The following is a 17,207-nucleotide window of genomic DNA, read 5'->3' as shown; positions in this document are numbered from 1 at the left end:
GGGAGCTGCCTGCTCCCCCCAGCTGCTGTGTGTTGTTGCTTGCAGGGAGCCTGCCCGCAGGGTCCCAGGGCCCCACCGGTGCCGGGCTGAGATAAGCCCCTGCCAGCCCCACGGACACGGGGCTTTGTGCAAACCTCCCCGCTGCCGGCGCCGTTTGGGGAGCGAGGTGTTCAGCCCAAAGGCGAGGGCGGGCAGGCTATAATGAAGCATTTTGACACATAAGAAAGCAGAGAAATGGGCTGTGGCAGGGGGTGATGTGTTCTTTCTACCAGAACAATCTCAGAGATGCATTGCCAAGTAACTGTGAGAACATATAGTATGAATACCAGGCAATTATCTCACTTAGTGGCCTGTAGTTAAAGCCCAAAAGCATTGTCTAATTGGGCAGGCGCTGTTTATCCTTAGAAATAAATGTTTTTGCACCATGTGAGGTCAAAGAAATTACGCTACGATCCAGGTAATAATAATAACCTTGAATAGTTTGTACTCCTGTAATGCCTTTTATCTGGATTCCCAAGCACTTTCTCACCATACATTAATCCTCACCACCCTCTGCGCTCTAAGAAAGACTGATATTATGATCGGTGCACAATAGCACCAGGAGGGACGGAGGGAACTTGCCCAGGGTCAGAGAACGGGCTGGCAGCAGAGCTGGGAACCCGACCCAGGGCAGTGGCAGCTCCCTGGGCTGATGCACCGGCGCTGCTCCTCGCCGATTGAGGCTGCGTCTTCTGCGGTGGACACGGAGCAAACTCCTTGCTGGGCTTTGTGATCTCGCAAATAAAACCAGCAGAAATCACAGCTCGGCACCCCAGCCCCGAAATGGCGCTCACAAGCTGCACAACATCTCCTTGCTTGTCATTTCTTTTCCAGGCTCCTTTCAGGAGGGTGGAAGGATTACTCCAACGTAGATAGGAAGCTGGTTGGATGCTGACAGTTCTGAAAGCTTTCCTCATTACAGATGACAATCACCTATTATCATCATCATGCCGATAATTGAGTGTTTTGTAGGCAGAGGTGCTATTTTCCCAAATTCTGAGAAATTCTCTGAACTATTGAGATAAGGGTGACACTGAATGAGGGCATTTGGTGGTGGTGGTCGTGATTATAACATCTCGAAACACCATTTCAGTGCGCTGGTCTTATTTCCCCATTAAATGGTTTTGATCCTCTGCACTTGCTGCTTCATCAAGTGGCATCAGAGGGGCAGTTTTCAAATGAGAAAGCCAATTGGGACCTCGAGAGCTGCCTCCCGATGAGGGACGCGGCTGCCGTAGCCTCACTGCAATGCACAAACCTTCCTCGTGGGCAAAAGAGCCATTCCCGGAAAAGGCGATAGGCAGGGAGTAAACAGCCAACCTATTTCGTTGCTGTTTTCTCAGCCTGGAAATCAGCAGCGAAAACCCCTCGTTTGCCTTTACTCTGCCTCCCCGGCAGGGATGCCCCGTGGTGCGGGGAGCGTATCGGTGTGCCAGAGCCCCCTGCAACTCACAGCTTCGTGGAGCCTAACAAGAAACCCTCTGTTTGCTCTGCAGGTGATTACTTCGGCATCCTGATGGAGGCAAAAGTGACCCACTTCCCTTTCAGCGTCCTGGATAATCCCATGTACTGGGGCAGCACAGCCGTCTACCTGGGCTGGTCCCTCATGTGAGTACAGGAGCCCGCCAACGGCACCGGTCGCGGGGCAAGTGTGGGGTCTGTGCTCGGCAGGGCGTAAGGTTCCATCAGGGGCCAAAGAAACTCTTGGTGATGGCAGTCAGCAAAAACCAAAATGGCAGGGAAAGTGCAACACAGGCTGGTTTCTCATTTCCTGACTATTTTTGTGCGTGCCAAATCTTCTGCTGTCATAAAAGACTTGCAGCATTAATTGTAGAAAAATAAATAACGGCCAAGTGCTGGGGAAGAGGAAGCATCAGCAAATGCTCTGCAGCTGAACGGGGTCCTTGGCAGGCTCTGCACGTGGAAAAATCAACAGTCGGGGCCGAATTCATGCCGGGTGTCACTCGGCAGGGGCAGGGCACCGATACTGGCGATCAGTGTGACCCTGTAATTACTCCTGAAAAAAGCAAAACAAGCCAACGCACCCTTTCCCCCGCTGCACGGTGATAACGCTTCCGAAACACTCCTCATGTGATACAACACAGCTTAATAGTCTGCTTAGGAGGAAATGAATAGGCTGTAATTTAGCCGCAAATGAGCAATATACTGTATTGTGTGTAACAAGTTTTATGTGGTTTTCATTTAATATCACATTTTATTTATTTGCCTGGGAGAAGTAACCCTGTCTGTGTTACATCGGGAGCCTGTAGAGCATTGCGGGCCGTTATCACTAGATATTTTGCACTGGTGCGCCTGAGTGTGACCACCTCTCTTCTACTTCGGTGGAAAAAAAATTAAGTGCTTTGCCACTTTCTGGTCACCTTTTCAGCCACGTGTGCAGCGCTTTCTGGCCCCTGGTAATAAGTAAAGCTGATGGTGCCTCTCCTGTCTCCAGTGAGCCTTGCTGCTGTTCCTTCTGCACTCACAATCCCTCCCGGTGCCGTCAGGGCTGGCTGCGTGAGGCCGTTTGCCTTCCCGGAACACCCATGACACTGGATTGGGTCCAAACTCCGGGATGTGGGGCATGGGAGCCAGAGCGAGCTTCCTGCTGGGGCCATGGAATTGCCACAGGGTTGGCAGCAGCACGATGGCAGCGTGGATATTGCTGGGGAGCGGGACAGAACTGGGGCAGGATGACCCCCCACCCCGTACCACACCACGGCCAGAGGTGACCGGCACCACCATCCCTACAACCGCGCAGGAGGAATTTGACCAGGAGGCATTATAAAGATATTTTTTATTTGTTTAAGATCAGCATCAAACTATTTCTTAGAACCTTTGCAGAACCAGCTGAACCCTCCTGAGCTGTTTCTGCCGCACAAATCCCTTCTTCGCCCCTGTGGGAGGGCAGCCTTGCACCAGGTGCGTGTTGCTCGGTCTTTCACAGTAACCCTGGGCAAAAGCAGCTCAAAGCGCCTCGAGACAAGAGGGTGATTGCGTCCTTTTTCTCGGTAAAAGGCTGCCACCATAAAGGGCAGCGAGGCATGACAAATAATTGCTGTTAACAAATTGCTGGAGCTGTGCAAAGTGGCACCAGGACACCGCCCGCCTGCCCTGGGGAAGCTCTGCACAACCCTTCATGTGGCGTTTTTGACCATTTCTCTTCCCTGGGATCTCAGCTGGGGTTGTGGAGGGGTTTTGGGGGGTCCTGGGTCTCTTCTGAGGTCTCAGGGCGTTCAGGAGATGTTAGGTGCCAGCCCTCAGAGGCCAGAGCTAACGTCCTGACTCCACAGCAGTGGGAGGAATGCCGGAGGAATGTGTTTGCTGTCTGGTTTTGGACAGACCTAAAACGTAGACCGTATTTGTCCTTCCTCGGTGATGTATCACGCTCCATATCGTGGCATCGGAGCTCAAAGGAATGATTCATTTTCATCTGTAAGGGCACATACCACAGAACGTAAGCGAACCTTGGCAGCGCACCAGCCAGCCCGCCTTCCGACTCCAGTCCACCCTTAACAGCATCGCGTGGGGCGAGAGCCGCTGTTTTCTCCCTTGCGAGATATTGCAGCTATCCCTGGCTCGACTGATGGCAGCTCCGTGGCCAAAATAAACGTGTCCAAGTGTGCTGGAGAAGGCATCTCCACCGGTCAACGCAAAAATGGGAGCTCCAGGAGGAAAGGGCAAAGCGGGTGTTCCACGTCCAACACCCAGGGACACCGAAGCAGACTTCTTACCCCCAAAAAAAGTCCTGCCAGGATAACAAAACCTTCCTGGCCGGCTCATTGTCAGTGCTGCTACAACACAAGCCATTGCCCAATAAGTAGGTCGAGCTCGTAAGAAGAGAGAAACAACTCACCCAAATGCTTCTCGTCACCTGCGTCGAGCAGCCTGGTTTCTCCCGCAAGACAAATGGAGCATTAGCTGTTTGGGGACAGCTTTGTGTATCTCTGGTAGGGAAGTGTTTTAACTCATGGCAACAGGCTGTGTAAATCAGAGCTGGAGCTGCAGCCAAATGATGCAATTAGAGGTCTTGCTGTCAACAAACAATCATGCAAATTTGTTCTCTCTGATACAAATCAAGGAGGAGACATGACTAAGCATGTAATAGCAGGGGGCTGGGAGAGGAAGAAGTTGCCTGATGCTTCCTAATGAGGGAAAAAACTTATTACAAAATGGAAAACAGGGAAAAGGTGAAGATTTGTGTGCGTCTCTCCAGGAACTGATGTGGCCAGGCAGCACCTGGCAGTGGGTCCAGTACAAGGTTTAGGTAGTTCTGTCTCTCCAAAGGCGTGTTTTCCCGACAGGACTAGTCCCCTTGCACAAGGTTTGTGGGATGATTATCCTCACCAAGGATCGGCTAAGTAGTGGGGTTTTTTTGCTGACAGCCAACGCTTGCCCCCCTCAGAGCTAAGCTGTGACCAGCAATTAAAGGCAATCAGCAGCGTCCTGATTAAGGGCAACACTTGCAGCCATTAGCTGGAGGCAGAGGATGCAAGAAAAGGTGTTTTGGGGGAGCTGGTGCCTGTGGTGAGCCAGGGACAGCCACGCTCCTCACTGGGGAGATGGGGCCAGGACCTCGTGGGTGCTGGGGTAGCGAACGGAGAATGGCCGACGCTGTGGCCGCTCTCACCCAGAGGGGTTTGCGCACCACGGGATGGTCTCAGCACCTGGTTTGGGGACTGTAACCCACCGACTGAAATCCTGGCGCCTTACCAAAGCCTTCGCTGGCATCTGCCTCAGCCAGTTTCAGGCCAAGCATCAGAGAGGTGTCCCCACATGGGCAGTGCAGGTTTGCAACCGATGTTGACATTTCTCTTTAGAGCGGGAGGTGATGAGGATCTTTTTGTCCCAATTCTTCTGCCTCGGTGCTAAAAGGAACGGCTGTTCCCGTTGCATCCGTAGCCCTCGAGCCCCTCTGCCCATAACCACAGTGCGGTGAGGCGAGTGCCACTGGTCCCCATGCTGTGCCTGGTCACCTCTTGCTGAAGGACAGTGTTCAGCTGGGCCTCGGGCAGGTGAAAGGACGTGTTCCTAAAACATCTGGAGATGGGTTTAAATGTGAACTGAGCGCCCATGCCCCCAGCCCCGGCGCAGCACCCGCCCCGGAAAGGGCAGGCATGACCCTTCCCATCCCTTTCCATCCCCAGCCCTGCCATGGCTCAGACGCTGTTACGATGTATACGGTACCATACGCTGCTCCGTCTGCCAGGTGTCTCCTGCACCCTGGGTGGCCCGTCTTGCTGTGCACATCAGGCATTTCCCTTATAGCGCTGGCTGGGAGCCACAGCGCTACGTAAGCAGCTGCTCAGCTATTAAACAGCCTTATAATCTCAGGACTTAGCATCAAAGCAGAAGCTCTCTTAGCAGAGACGTGCAGGGATCAGACTTGAAAGAAGTCGCTGCAGTAGGCTGGGGAAGAGACTTTGCCAAGTAACATCTGTCTAAGACAGTTAACATTAAGTACAAAAAAAAAAAAATAAACCAAACCCTTTTGTTCGCTTCTGTTTAATGAGCAAGAGAGTGCTCTCATGGAGCCCGGCGTCTCATTTCGCTTTCTAAACCGGGTCTTGCATAAGCCCATGTACTTACCTGATCTTTTCCTTCTCTTTCAAAACAGGCACGCAAGCCCAGCTGGCCTTCTGCTGACAGCTGTAGTGGCAATTTCCTACACAATCGCGATGCTGTATGAGGGGTGAGTAGCTTCGCAAAATTGGAGCGCTTCTAATTATTTCTCCCAGCCTTAACTCCTGAGGTTTCGGGGAACTGCAGAAGTAGAGATGTTTTTTTCCAATTAATTCAGCGGGGAAGAAGGAAAACAGAGGATTGTTTTTCAATTGTTTTGATAATGGGCAGATTCCTCTCTGAAACTATTTGCTGAGTTCTAGGAACATTTATGCGTTTATTTTTATCAAAATGAGATCTTCTTTTCTTTCGGGTCCCTGATTCTGTCTGTACAAGAACACTAAGGAAGGCAGTGAGAGGACTCATTGTGTCATCTGAAGAGACCCTGCAAGAAGAGCTTGCATTTTGTAGTTCCTTGGATGGGTTTCCCTGATATTTTGTACCACGATAGCCCGGCAGCGCAGGACAGAGCGGCCCAGAATTATTCCCAGAAGCAGCGGTTGTACTTCGGCAGTGAAAGGCCTTTTGTCTTTGCAAGGGAGGAGGAGATACAGGAGAGCCGAGGCCCGTCTGCACGCGGGGGGAATCCAAGCGTGTGCTGAGCCTCGTCCCGCTCGGTGCAGGGATGGTCCCAGGTGGGAGCTGCTTGGAGCTGCTCCGTGGTCCAGAGAGACAGAGCCGAGGATTACCATGGCACACGAATAGCCAGGCTGTGCCAGCCTGTGAAGGGCAGTGTTTCTGGGCCCAAAGGAGAGCACACAGTAGTCTTGATTTTAATTCTTCTTCTTTTGCCCCTCTCTTGTGTCTCTGCCCGAATTCCCATCCTCCCAACCACAGGCCTTTCACAGAGGAAATATATCAGCAGAAACAGAAGGGAGCGAAGAACAAGTAGCAACAGGTATGTTTGCTGATCGGCGATTCAGCGAGAGGGGCTGCTTTGCCGGGCTCCCCCACCTACGAGCGCGTTAGATGGGGACGGGAGCCACCACCCGCCCTCCCGGTGCTCCCCTGCCCTCCCCGGTTCCTCCAGAGCCCTTCCTGCGCTTCTCAAGGGATTTGAGCTTCAAACCTTTGCAAAAACCCAGGCGGAAAGGCTTTACACAGCGGTGGTTGTGTCCGCTTCTTGGCACCCGACCAGCAGCCCCCGAATTGTTTTGATTATATACTTGAGAGTCAGTGCAGGGGAAAATTGCTGGGGAGCTTCAAGGCTCCAGGCTTAGTCGAAATCAGGCAGGTAAAAGCAGCTATTGGCCGTGGCGCTTGCTCCAGCGAGCAGCAGGGATGGTGCAAGAGGGCATGCGTGCTCCACCACCCCGCAGGGAAATCGGGCGTCCCTGCTCCAGGCTGCTCTGTGCCCGAGCCGGGAGTGTTCTACGCACGGACTTGCATCGTCTCACCCCAGAAATTCAGCTTTTTGGGGCCAAAGGTTTCTACAAAAGCATAAGTTCCTGCCCAGGCTCCTTTCCATGGCGTTAAATTCCCCCCTGGAAGCCCCCGGTGCGTCTGGCTGCTGGCAGTCGGAGAGGCTGGACACGCACATGGCACTGCTGAATTTTGGGCAGCCCAGTAGCCTCCGCCCCAGCAAAGATGCCGTAGCACCGGTGGGGGCCCTAACAGACTCTTCTCTCTTTGCCTTTTGCAAAGCAGTGTTGGATACCTCGGCACAGCGTGCCTCTCCGGGTCCCCGCGCTGTCCGATTTGCCTGTTTTCCTACTGAGATGTATCCTACTAATTAGCCCAGCAACCCTTAATGAGCCAACTGAGCACCCTGCAGTATTAGAAGCGATCAGAGGAACAGCCCGAGCATGGTGGCACCTCCTCGCTGCAGCCCGTGGCAGCTGGAGGTCCCTGTCCCCAGGTCTCTGTCCCCATTGCCGGGTCCCTGCAGCTCCTGCCACGAAGGCGATGCTCTCCCAGGAGCCACATGGTGCGGGACCTCCTGACCTCTTGTCCCACATCGATTATTTGAGATCTGCAGGGGAAAAAAGCAACCCAGCTCTAGCCCTGGACTGGAGGGCAAGATGGAGACACCGAGGGCCTTTTGGAAGCGAGCTCTGAGCTCAGGGAAGCACTGGCTTCGGTTGGTCCTGAAGATCATCTGAAGATGCTGCCGAAGAGCCATGGGAAGCAAACTAAAGCTCGGGCGAAGCAACAGAGAGGGCTCAGGAGCCCCCGACGCGTTCAAACATGGCTGGGGAAGGACTCGGCAACAACAAAACCTGCTCTAAACCCAACAACAAAGCCCCTCTTTTCTGGGAGAGGGAAACCCCCCCATCCAGAGCCGCGGTGTCCCACCTGTAGCATCTCCGCGCTATTTGCAAAGGCTCCGAGAAAGGTGACTGAAAAGCACGTAGATGTTGAATGTACAACCGAAACCACTGCCCAAGGGGGATGGATGGATGGATGGATGGAAGCCATCCCATGGGCAAACCCCAGCACGGAGAAGACCAAGGGGAAGAGTCGGTTCCCATCCGCACCCTGCAGATACCCCATCCCTGGCCGTGTCGGTGCCCTGGTCCCCTCCACCCCAGCCCAGCCCTTCCTTTTCCCCGGGGGCCACGCGAGGGTCCTGCCTGCCTTCCCCACCACCCAGTGCCTTCCAGCTATTTTTCACTGCCTTGCAGGGGCGGTGGGTGGGAGGGAGGGAGGGAGGGAGAGAGGGAAGAGGCTGCTTCTGCCTTGTGCCGCCTGCAGCAGCCGGGTACGGATCTGCCCCTCCGCCACTGCCACCAGCCTCGGCGAGTCCCAAAGAGCCCGGTGCTGGATCCTGCCCTGAACGGGAAGATCCCAGGGGTGATGATGCTCCAGACCCAGGCTCAGTGTTTACAGATTCCCAGAACAGTTTGAGAAATAAGCTGTAAATGACCAAAAAAAAAAAAAAAAAAAGCAATGTAAAGCCCCCGGCAGCGGGGCTGGAGAAGGGAGCTGCGCTGCTGCCGGCCCCCGCGCAGGCACCGGGATGCGGCGCCACGTCTCAGCATCGCGTTGTTGTCCCCTCCTCAGAGGGTCCTCCCTTTTCTCAGTGTCACCTCCGCGAAACGGTCCGATTTCCTTTTGCTTTTGCATGTTGTAATTCACCCTTCGGGCATTGCTCAGCAGGAATTAAAATGTTGGTTTCTTTTCAGTCCAGCCTCTGTTTTCCTTCAGCCGGGCTCACGGACGCCTTGTTTGTGTTTCATCGCTTCAGAACCATTACACAAGGATATTTTTTTATCACCATCTCAACGACCTTCCTCTTAAAGATTTGGGCATAGTATTTTATTTTTAGATAAGTTTCCACATCCCCTTCACAGTTAATGTTTATAGACGGAGGCTAAAACAGCCCAGTACCCATAGCAACCAGCAAGGAGAGGATACATTGCATTATTCAGACAATTTATGTCAGAGTTGCCAGTCCTGGCTCAAAGTCTCTGATGTAAATAAATTGAGATTTGTTGGTCGGTGAAATCAGTATTTACTGAAGAGGCACGTGCTTGTTCGGGAAGGGTTACTCTTAACGAGAAGGCAGCGAGGGCTGTATTTGTGCTGTCTCATTCCCGGTCTGGGGACCATGTACGCCTTTCTCTGTCCCCACCGCGAGGCCGGGGTGACCCCAGTTGTACCATTCCCATCCCCAGCCAGGATCGGACCCCGAAAATGGGTCTCTGTCACCATAAACCCCGGTGATGGAGCGATTTCCCCTCCCGTGCCCTCAGCATCCCAACAGCGTGGGGGTTTGGTGCTGTACCAGGACTGGCTTCACGGATTCCTTCCCCCTTCATCCGCCAGCTCAAACCCAAGCCTTCCCAATTCCCAGCTGCTCCGCGTCGGCTGCGCGTTGCACAGGGGTTTTTTTCTGGGGCTGTGACAGATACACCCCCGTTTTCAGTAGCTCTTCCTGCAGCAGCCAGCGTGGATTAACGCGTCGCTGCGTTCGTAGAACTGGTTCTGACCGCCGAAAAGCTGGAGTTTTCACCTTTCAGAGGCTTCCGCTCTGTTCCCTAAAGCAAAACCGAGGAAGGAAGGTGATGTTCAAGCCCATCTCGCGGGGTCCAAGCCAACCTTTCTCCCTGGGATGGGGCGGTTGGTCCTGGCTGGAGCCAGTCCCCGGCGGTGCCACGCTACTCACTGGTGCTGCGGGGAGGAAAACACAGAGAGACCATTATTTGTGTTGTTTTATAGTATTTAACAACGAGTGATTAGGGGACTCTTCCTGGTTATAAGGAGAAAAACCATGGTTCCTCTCCAATTACCTCATATTTCTAAGAAGTTGAGATTACAGAGGGTGGGGATGAAACCATCAGGCTGAGCATGAAGCATTGGTGCCGTCGGAGCTGTTTCTTCCCATCCCCAGCGTATCCTGCATTGAAGCAGGGATGGACCCCACAGTCTCCAGGTTGGGATGTGAGGCTCCTGCTGCTTCCCAAGGAGGGACCTGCGCCGTCAGACCCCCAGGACCAGCCGGTTGCAGCGCCGGCGCTGTGCCGGCACGGGTGGGTGCATCCCTCCGGCTCTCAGGGATGTGTTGAGCATCCAGTGGGGTCCCTGGAAATGTGGTCATGGGTCCGTTTTCAGAACTTCATGGCTTCAAAATCCAGCGTGGGGCTTGCTGGGCCCATCTGAGCTTGGCGGGGGGCGGGGGGGGGTTGTTTGCAGCCTTGGGAAACGCTGCGCATGAGGCTGTGTGCAGATGCCACCGATAACGCCTCCCTTGATGTTGGGGACATTTCTCCGGAGCAAACACCGGGAAAGGAGAAACTAGTTAAAGCACAACTCCTGCCTGGCAGGGATGGCCGGGGTCACCAAGTCCATCGCGCCGCGCTGCCTCGGGTCACCCCGTCCTGCCGCGCAGCCCCTGGGGGTGGCAGTGCCCCCCCGGGTTTTCTCCATGTGGCCGCTCGCGTGGCTCCCCCACACGTGTCTCTCCTCCCTGACATTGCGTGTGATAGATATTTTTGGGGGGGGTGGAATTCACCCGTACAAACCCAAACGGCCCCGGTGATGGGCACGCGATGCGGGGCCAGCTCCACACTCGTGGGATGCTTCATCTGGGGACACCTCGGGAGATGGAGACCACATCCTGAGGTCCTTTCCCTGAAGGTAACCTGATGGTGGGGACATCCAGAACTGGGGACACATCCGCGAAGGCTCTGCCCTCTGTTGTGACCACTCATAACCCCGCGCCCGTGTTTGCTTTCGCCCAGCGAAGCTGCACTGCCTTCACCCGGGGGAGGGACGGCCGCCGACCCTTACATGGCAAACAAACACGATTAGCCACGAACGGAGAATAAACACACGGCGCGATCAAAGCTGCGTGCGTCGGACCAGCGGAGCGATGGAGAAGTCACGATTCCCGTTGGGCTCCTGCCAGGTCCGGCTTGCTGAGTCTGCACCTTCGCTATTTGGGAAGATGGAGGGAAACGGGGAGCTCGGGGCTCCTGCACCCGCCCCAACACGGAGGACGAACCTCCGCACGGCTGTTCGGTGGGCAGGGGATGGCAGGTGATGCCGGCTTGTCTGCCAGCGACTGGGATTTGATGGAAAAGCAAATCTGAGCTTTGAATCCAGGCGGTACGGGGGCTTTCAGGGGCAGTTTGGGCACTGACTGCTTGATTTGGGCTGCTTTAATCCAGAGAAGGCAGATGAGTGACGCGACAGGACTTATCTTTACAGGGGAATAAACCAATTTCTGCCACCCCTGCTACGCAGGGAAAGCAGTCTGGGCTTTAAATGGTCACAGAGAAGCACAACGGGCAGACTGCCCTGGTGGGAAGCTATTTCCAGGTGGGAAACCACCAGTGTTGGAGCCCAAACAAATGCCTGGGGCAGGAGCCGGATCCATCCCGCCTCGGCAGGGCCTGGGTTGAGCCGCGTGGGCACCGCTGGCGGGCTCCTGCCGGGGCGTCTGCGGATGGAGGCAGCCCCCGTCTCCTGGTGCCTGGGGGATGCTTCAAAATGACCCCGGGTATCAGGAGAGCAGCAGCACCCCGTGCCCGCCATTCCCCTGCCCTTCGCATCTCCCCTGCCAGGGACAGCACGGAGACACCATCCATCCCACCCCATCCCACCTCCGCCCTCCACCGTGGGGGCCTTTACGCACGGAGCTCCCGCCATGTACCAGAGGACAAGTTACGAGGCTGTTTTCTTTAATTAGCACACTTAAAAAGCCGCCCCGGGACAGCCCGGTGAGCTGGCCACGCTGCGCCGCATCCTCCTTGGATCTTATTTCCAAAAACAAAATAGTCGTAGGAATGTGCTGCTTTTTCCATGTTGCGTTTTCTTCGGGGTTGGGGGGGGGGAACTGTTTACCGAGGGCAGCTCCTTTCTGAATGAGGGTCGCAGGAGGGAGGCAGAGCTGCCAGAGCCCCCCCGGGAAGGAGAATTTGGGGCCGAGCTCTGCCCCTAGTTGAGCTTTGCTGCCGCACCAGGGCTGAGCATTTGCGGGAGCCTCCAGGGTCCTCCATTTGGGCACCGGCACTGAGCGGGGCTCAGCCCTCGCCCAGCTCAACCCCCCCCAGCCCCAAATCCTCCAACCCTCAGCCTCAAACCCTGCGGCAGCCTCAGCCCCCTCCGGACCCTGCAGCAACGGGGGCAGATGTGGGACCTGGACGTGAAACACCTCCGGGCTCCGAGCCCTCAGCTCTGGCTGCGCATCCCTCTGCCAGCTCCATCCCATCTCTGGCCGGGCGGCTCCCGGCTCCCTGCCTCCTCCTGGGCTTTTATTGTTGTGCTGAAACCCCCGGCAGCTGTTGCTATTTCCATGGGAACCCTCCTGAAATCTGTAGCGATGTGTCCGCCGGGGTCACTGAGCCTCCCTCTCCCCCGTGCCCTATATTCCAAGCCCCGTCGCTGCCCATCTCCGGTTACAGGTGACATTTCTCTCTAATCCCGGGGAAGCTGACGCTCTTTGGAAGGGAGCAGAAGGTGCTGGAGTCTGGGGACACATCCAGGACACGCAACCGCCTTTATCCATGCTGGATGCTGGCGGGATGCAGCTGCCTCCCAGCAAACCACGGGCGAGAGGGTGGCATGAGATGGGATGGAAACCGGGAGCAGAGGATTCCCGGGATGCCCCTGGCTCGGGGAACCCCAGTTCTGCTCTCTACGGAGCTCTTGACCCAGCTGTGCCACATGGTTGTCGACGATGAGTTAATGTCATAGAATCATAGAATCGTAGGGTTTGAAGGGACCTCTGGAGATCATCCAGTCCAACCCCGGTGCATTCGGAAGGGAGGTGTTTCCATGGCGGGAGAGAGGGGCACCTTCACCAGCGTGGCCAGGTGGCAAAGCCAAGCCCCCTGCGGAGTGATGCCACCAAAACCCCAGCTCTCGCCATGTCCTTGGCCATCCCACACATGTTCGCGTTGCCGGGAAGGAAAGCGGTGGCACCGAGCGATCCTCCGGAGGACGCCACTTCCCCAGCTTTGCACCATGATACGGGCATTCAGCCCCTGCTGTGGGTTTTTGGCAAGTGTATTGCAGCAAGCACACTCCAAAGATGGGAGAAGAGTAGATGCAGAAAGTCCGGAGACCATGGCACGAGCCTGCTCCGGGGGCTGCGTTGCGCCCGGCATGGGGATGGCGTCTCCAAGGGAGCACTCGCTGCCCCTCGCCTGGATGACTCAAGGAATTGGGGATTTGAGACATGTCTCAGGCTTTCAAATTCTCTGTTAGTCAAATCCCAAATGCTAAAAGGAATCACGAGACATGAAAAGTGTTGCTAAAGAAGTAGGGGGTGGGGGAAGGAAACAAATAAAGCCACCCCCCCCCCCCACCACGGTCCCCAGCGACAGAGCAGCCCACTTCTGCATCATATCTCATCTGGGAAAAATTATATGTTGTGAATTACGTGCTTCTTTTGAAAAGCCTTAAAGGAGATTTAATAAAATGAGACAAGCTAATAATATAGGGAATGAATAGCAACCCTGGATGCTGCATCTTGATTTAATCAGATGCCTTTCCCCAGGGGGACGAGCAAGAGCTATAGCTAAACCCTCCCTTCCCTTCCCTCACAGCTGCTCCCCTCTTCCTCCGGCCCCTCGCTCCCTCTCCCGTCCCAGGGGAGCAGCCAGGGCAGGATTTGGGGTCCCACAAAATCCCACTGTTCACCAGCAGCTGCTGGGAAGAGCTCAGCCCACGCTGGTTATCCGTGAGCGGGATAACGAGCAGCACGCCAGGATGCTGTAACACGGAACAGGGAGAGGGTCCCTGGCTGAAGGACACGTCCCTGCCCTGGGGGAGAAAAGCAGGAATTGGAGAGCCAGGAAAGCCGGGCTGGGGAGCAGGCTTGGCTCCATGTGCGTACTTCCAAAGCTCTGTCTGGAGCCAGGGAATTCCATGTGCTGATCTGCAGGGGACAAGCCCTTGGTAGGACGTGAAGCATCTTAATGGCAAAGATAAGGAGCTCGTGTCGGATGTGCTCCTCTCCGGCAGCGGGGTCTGTGTGTGCCGGGGCGGGAAAGGCACAAACGGCTGTTCCAGTCTCGGTTTGTCACTGCTGGGACCCGCAGGACCCAGCTGGGAACCGGGGCCGGCTTGGCCCCAGGGTGATGATACTTCCCGGCTCGGCAGCACGCTTAGAAATCAAAGTCATGTTCCGATGTAATTGTTCTTTTCCGAGTATCCCCCCGCTCGCCTGTCCCCGGGCCGGGTGGCGCGATGCGTGCTCTTGCCTCCCGGTACATTTTGCTTCCTACATTTTTTCAGAGGCCGGTGCTGCTGCGAGCTTTATTTCGCTGCTTGCACAGTTCGTCCAAGCCGGACCCTGGGGAGCCGCGTGTTCCGTTGCTGGGATGTTTGTGTGACTTCCGTGGAATTTCCTTTCCTCAGCCACTTGCTCGCGGCCGCACGGGTGGGTTTTGTTGGTTGGCAGGTGGCTGGTAAACCTGGGAGGGTGCAAATAGGGAGAGAAATAGCAAGAAACCAGGGATTGATCCATGCTGAAGATGTTCGATTCCATTAAAGGTGTCTGCAGTGGCTGGGTTTCGCGCGCAGCCGCCTGCCTGAGGCTCTTGCTGTACTGAGCAGCTGCGTGAAAAAGCCTGTATCCTCCAAAACCAGGCGAGGAGCAAAAACACCCCGCAAATGGCAGGGTCAAACGCCGCGCGGGCGGTACGGCGGCCATGGGGGAAAATGGTGGTTTACCTGCCCCTGCTTAAGGCTCGGGCTATTTGCAGTCAAGTCAAAAATAGGTGGTGATTTTTAACAGAGTCATAACCGTGGGAAGGCTTTGCCTCGCAGCGAGGTGAATCCTTTATCATCTGTCACTGGCAGCCGGCTCCCAGCAAATGTGCTTCCATCAGGAGATGAGTTTCTAGGTGATCTTGGGGGGGGGGGGGGACGGGGACGCTCAGCCTAATGCCTCGTAATGCTCCTCTCCCTCGTTTCTGTGTCACTCTGCGAGGAGCTGGGCTCCGGGATAGCTCAGGCAGCACCCACGTCCTCTCCCCAGGAGCTGCCATCGGGTTTCCTCCACTCCCCCGGGGTCCCTCTCCTTGCTCCCGGGCTGTCTCCGGTTGCACCCCTCACCCCTGAGCCGAGCCCACAGGATCCTGGTGACACCTGCCTCGTGGTGTGCTCTGCCGGTGCTGTCGCCGACGAGCCTTTTGGAGGGAGCAAATGGATTTTCCGTTGCTGAAGTCTGTTAACCTAAGAGTAGGCTTTGAGCAGGCTATTTTTGCCTGTTCCCGGCACTATTAATAGTTGTATGGTTAACAATAAACGCCAATCGAGAGATTCGATTTGTCTGTCCCCCAGAGGTTGGTGCTTCCTATTCCCCCTGTTGTTTTCCATCAACCGCTTCAATTAAATGATCTTTTTGTTATTTTGGGGTGATCCATTTGTGCTCTGCAAACGGCTATTAAACCTCTTCGCTGTCGCGCACACAGATCAATAAACATGGGAAACTGTCCCACTTTCTCTCCCCAAAGTGTCCTTGTGCCTCTGCTGCCGGGCAGGATGTTTCCCTGTGGGCAGGGATGGGGCTGCTGCTTAAACTGCTGCCTTCTCCCACCCCACAGACGTCCGCCATTCCTCCGTAAACCTTCAAACAGGCTTTAAATTAACATCCAAGTGTGAGACCACACGTGGGGGAGATGAAAAGCTCAGCAGTGCTGATGGAACGCACACACACCGCACAAATTCGTGTGTTCTGGCTGTCCCTGGGGGTCTCTCTCGGTGTTGAAGGTGAGGCTTTTGCTATCCTGAACCTTATTTGAGCATCACCTTTCATTAAGTTTCTTCCCTAATAGATCCTCACAGTTTCCCTTGGGCCCCGTCTCGCACTCACTGATGCCGCAGAGATCCCTCAGCACCGCAACACTCCCATTTTCCCGGGTTTCTCCTGCCCAGGTGCGCAGGAAGGTGCCAGTTAAGCCGAGCACGCTGCGTCCGGGAGCTGGGGGTGGCTGGCCCTTGCCTCCAGCTCCGGTAAGACCCAGCAACTCAGCACCCAACAAGATCAGGCGCTCGATGTGAAGCAGCATCACGCACCCTGCCCGCCCTGCGAGCTGCCTGCATCCCTGCTGCCTGCATCCCTGCTGCCTGCATCCCTGCCAGCATCCTTCCTCCTCCTCGGGCTGCCCCCCTCCCCGCCCCCTTTCATGGCCCCACAGGGGCTGCAGGGCGTTGTGCTGCGGGTCGTGTCCCCAGGACGAGCTTCCCCAGCCCCGCCTGGGGCAGTACTGCAGGTGTCGGCCCTGCCCGCCCTGCCCGCGCTGCCTGCGCTGCCTGCGCTGCCCGTCCTGCGCGCCCTGCCCGCGCTGAGCGCCCCCTAGCGGGGGAGCCGGCTCTGCAGCGGTACCGCGCTGGGCTCCCGGGGGCGGGGGGGGTCGGTGCGGGGGTCGGTGCGGGGGTTAAGGGCAGTGCCGCCACGCAAAGCCCTCCTTCCCGGGGGCACCGCGCCGCCTGCAGCCCGGGCTGCGGTGCCCGGTGGGACGGGGCCGTCTCTCCGCTCCCGTCGCCCGCACCCACCGCGCAGGGGGCTTCTCCCTGCTTTTGCTGCGGGGAGGGTGCCCGCACACCCGCTTCTGCGCCGAGGGAAAGTCTAAAACGGAGCGACAGCACGCCGGGGAGCGGGCTGGGACCCCCTCCCGGTGGCCCCCGCCCCGAGTCCCCGCGCCCGGACAGTGCGGGCGACAAAGGGGTCCCGCTCGGGGTGACCCCACTGCAGGGCGTGCGGCGCCCGGGACCCCCGGGAGGCTGCAGGGCGCCGGGGACCGGCACCGGGCTGCGAACGGGGCGGATAGAAAGCACCGGGTATCCCCGGGCTGAGCTGCAAAAGGGGCGGCTTGCAAACGGGACCGGGGGCCAGCACCGGGAGTGCGAACGGGGCCGGGCTGTGCAGCAGCGGGAGTGAGAACCGGGCTGCGAACGGGGCCGGGCTGTGCAGCACCGGGAGTGAGAACCGGGCTGCGAACGGGGCCGGGCTGTGCAGCACCGGGAGCCCCAGCCGGGCTGCAGTGGCGGCCGGCGGGGCGCGGAGCCCCGCACTGACTCAGCCGCCGCCGCCCCGGGCCGTGACGCGCCGAGGGGCGGTCGCTGCCGCCTCCATATAACGCGGCGGCGGC

At 56.7% G+C, this 17,207-nt stretch overlaps 1 protein-coding gene across 4 annotated transcripts in view; it reads left to right on the top strand.

Moving 5' to 3' along the window:
- PEMT (phosphatidylethanolamine N-methyltransferase) overlaps positions 1 to 8,785 on the top strand; it is a 44,468-nt gene extending 35,683 nt beyond the window's left edge. For all 4 annotated transcript variants that reach the window (XM_074597783.1, XM_074597781.1, XM_074597782.1 and 1 more), the window contains 4 exons: positions 1,536 to 1,647; positions 5,657 to 5,731; positions 6,499 to 6,559; positions 7,309 to 8,785. In XM_074597783.1, coding sequence (XP_074453884.1) covers positions 1,536 to 1,647; positions 5,657 to 5,731; positions 6,499 to 6,553 — 242 coding nt within the window. In that variant the 3' untranslated portion in view covers positions 6,554 to 6,559; positions 7,309 to 8,785. The remainder of the gene's footprint in view (positions 1 to 1,535; positions 1,648 to 5,656; positions 5,732 to 6,498; positions 6,560 to 7,308) is intronic.
- Positions 8,786 to 17,207: the final 8,422 nt, after the last annotated feature.

Source organism: Larus michahellis, chromosome 8 (assembly GCF_964199755.1).
Source record: "Larus michahellis chromosome 8, bLarMic1.1, whole genome shotgun sequence".
Lineage (NCBI taxonomy): Eukaryota > Metazoa > Chordata > Aves > Charadriiformes > Laridae > Larus > Larus michahellis.
This window is presented reverse-complemented; position numbering and strand designations above follow the sequence as displayed.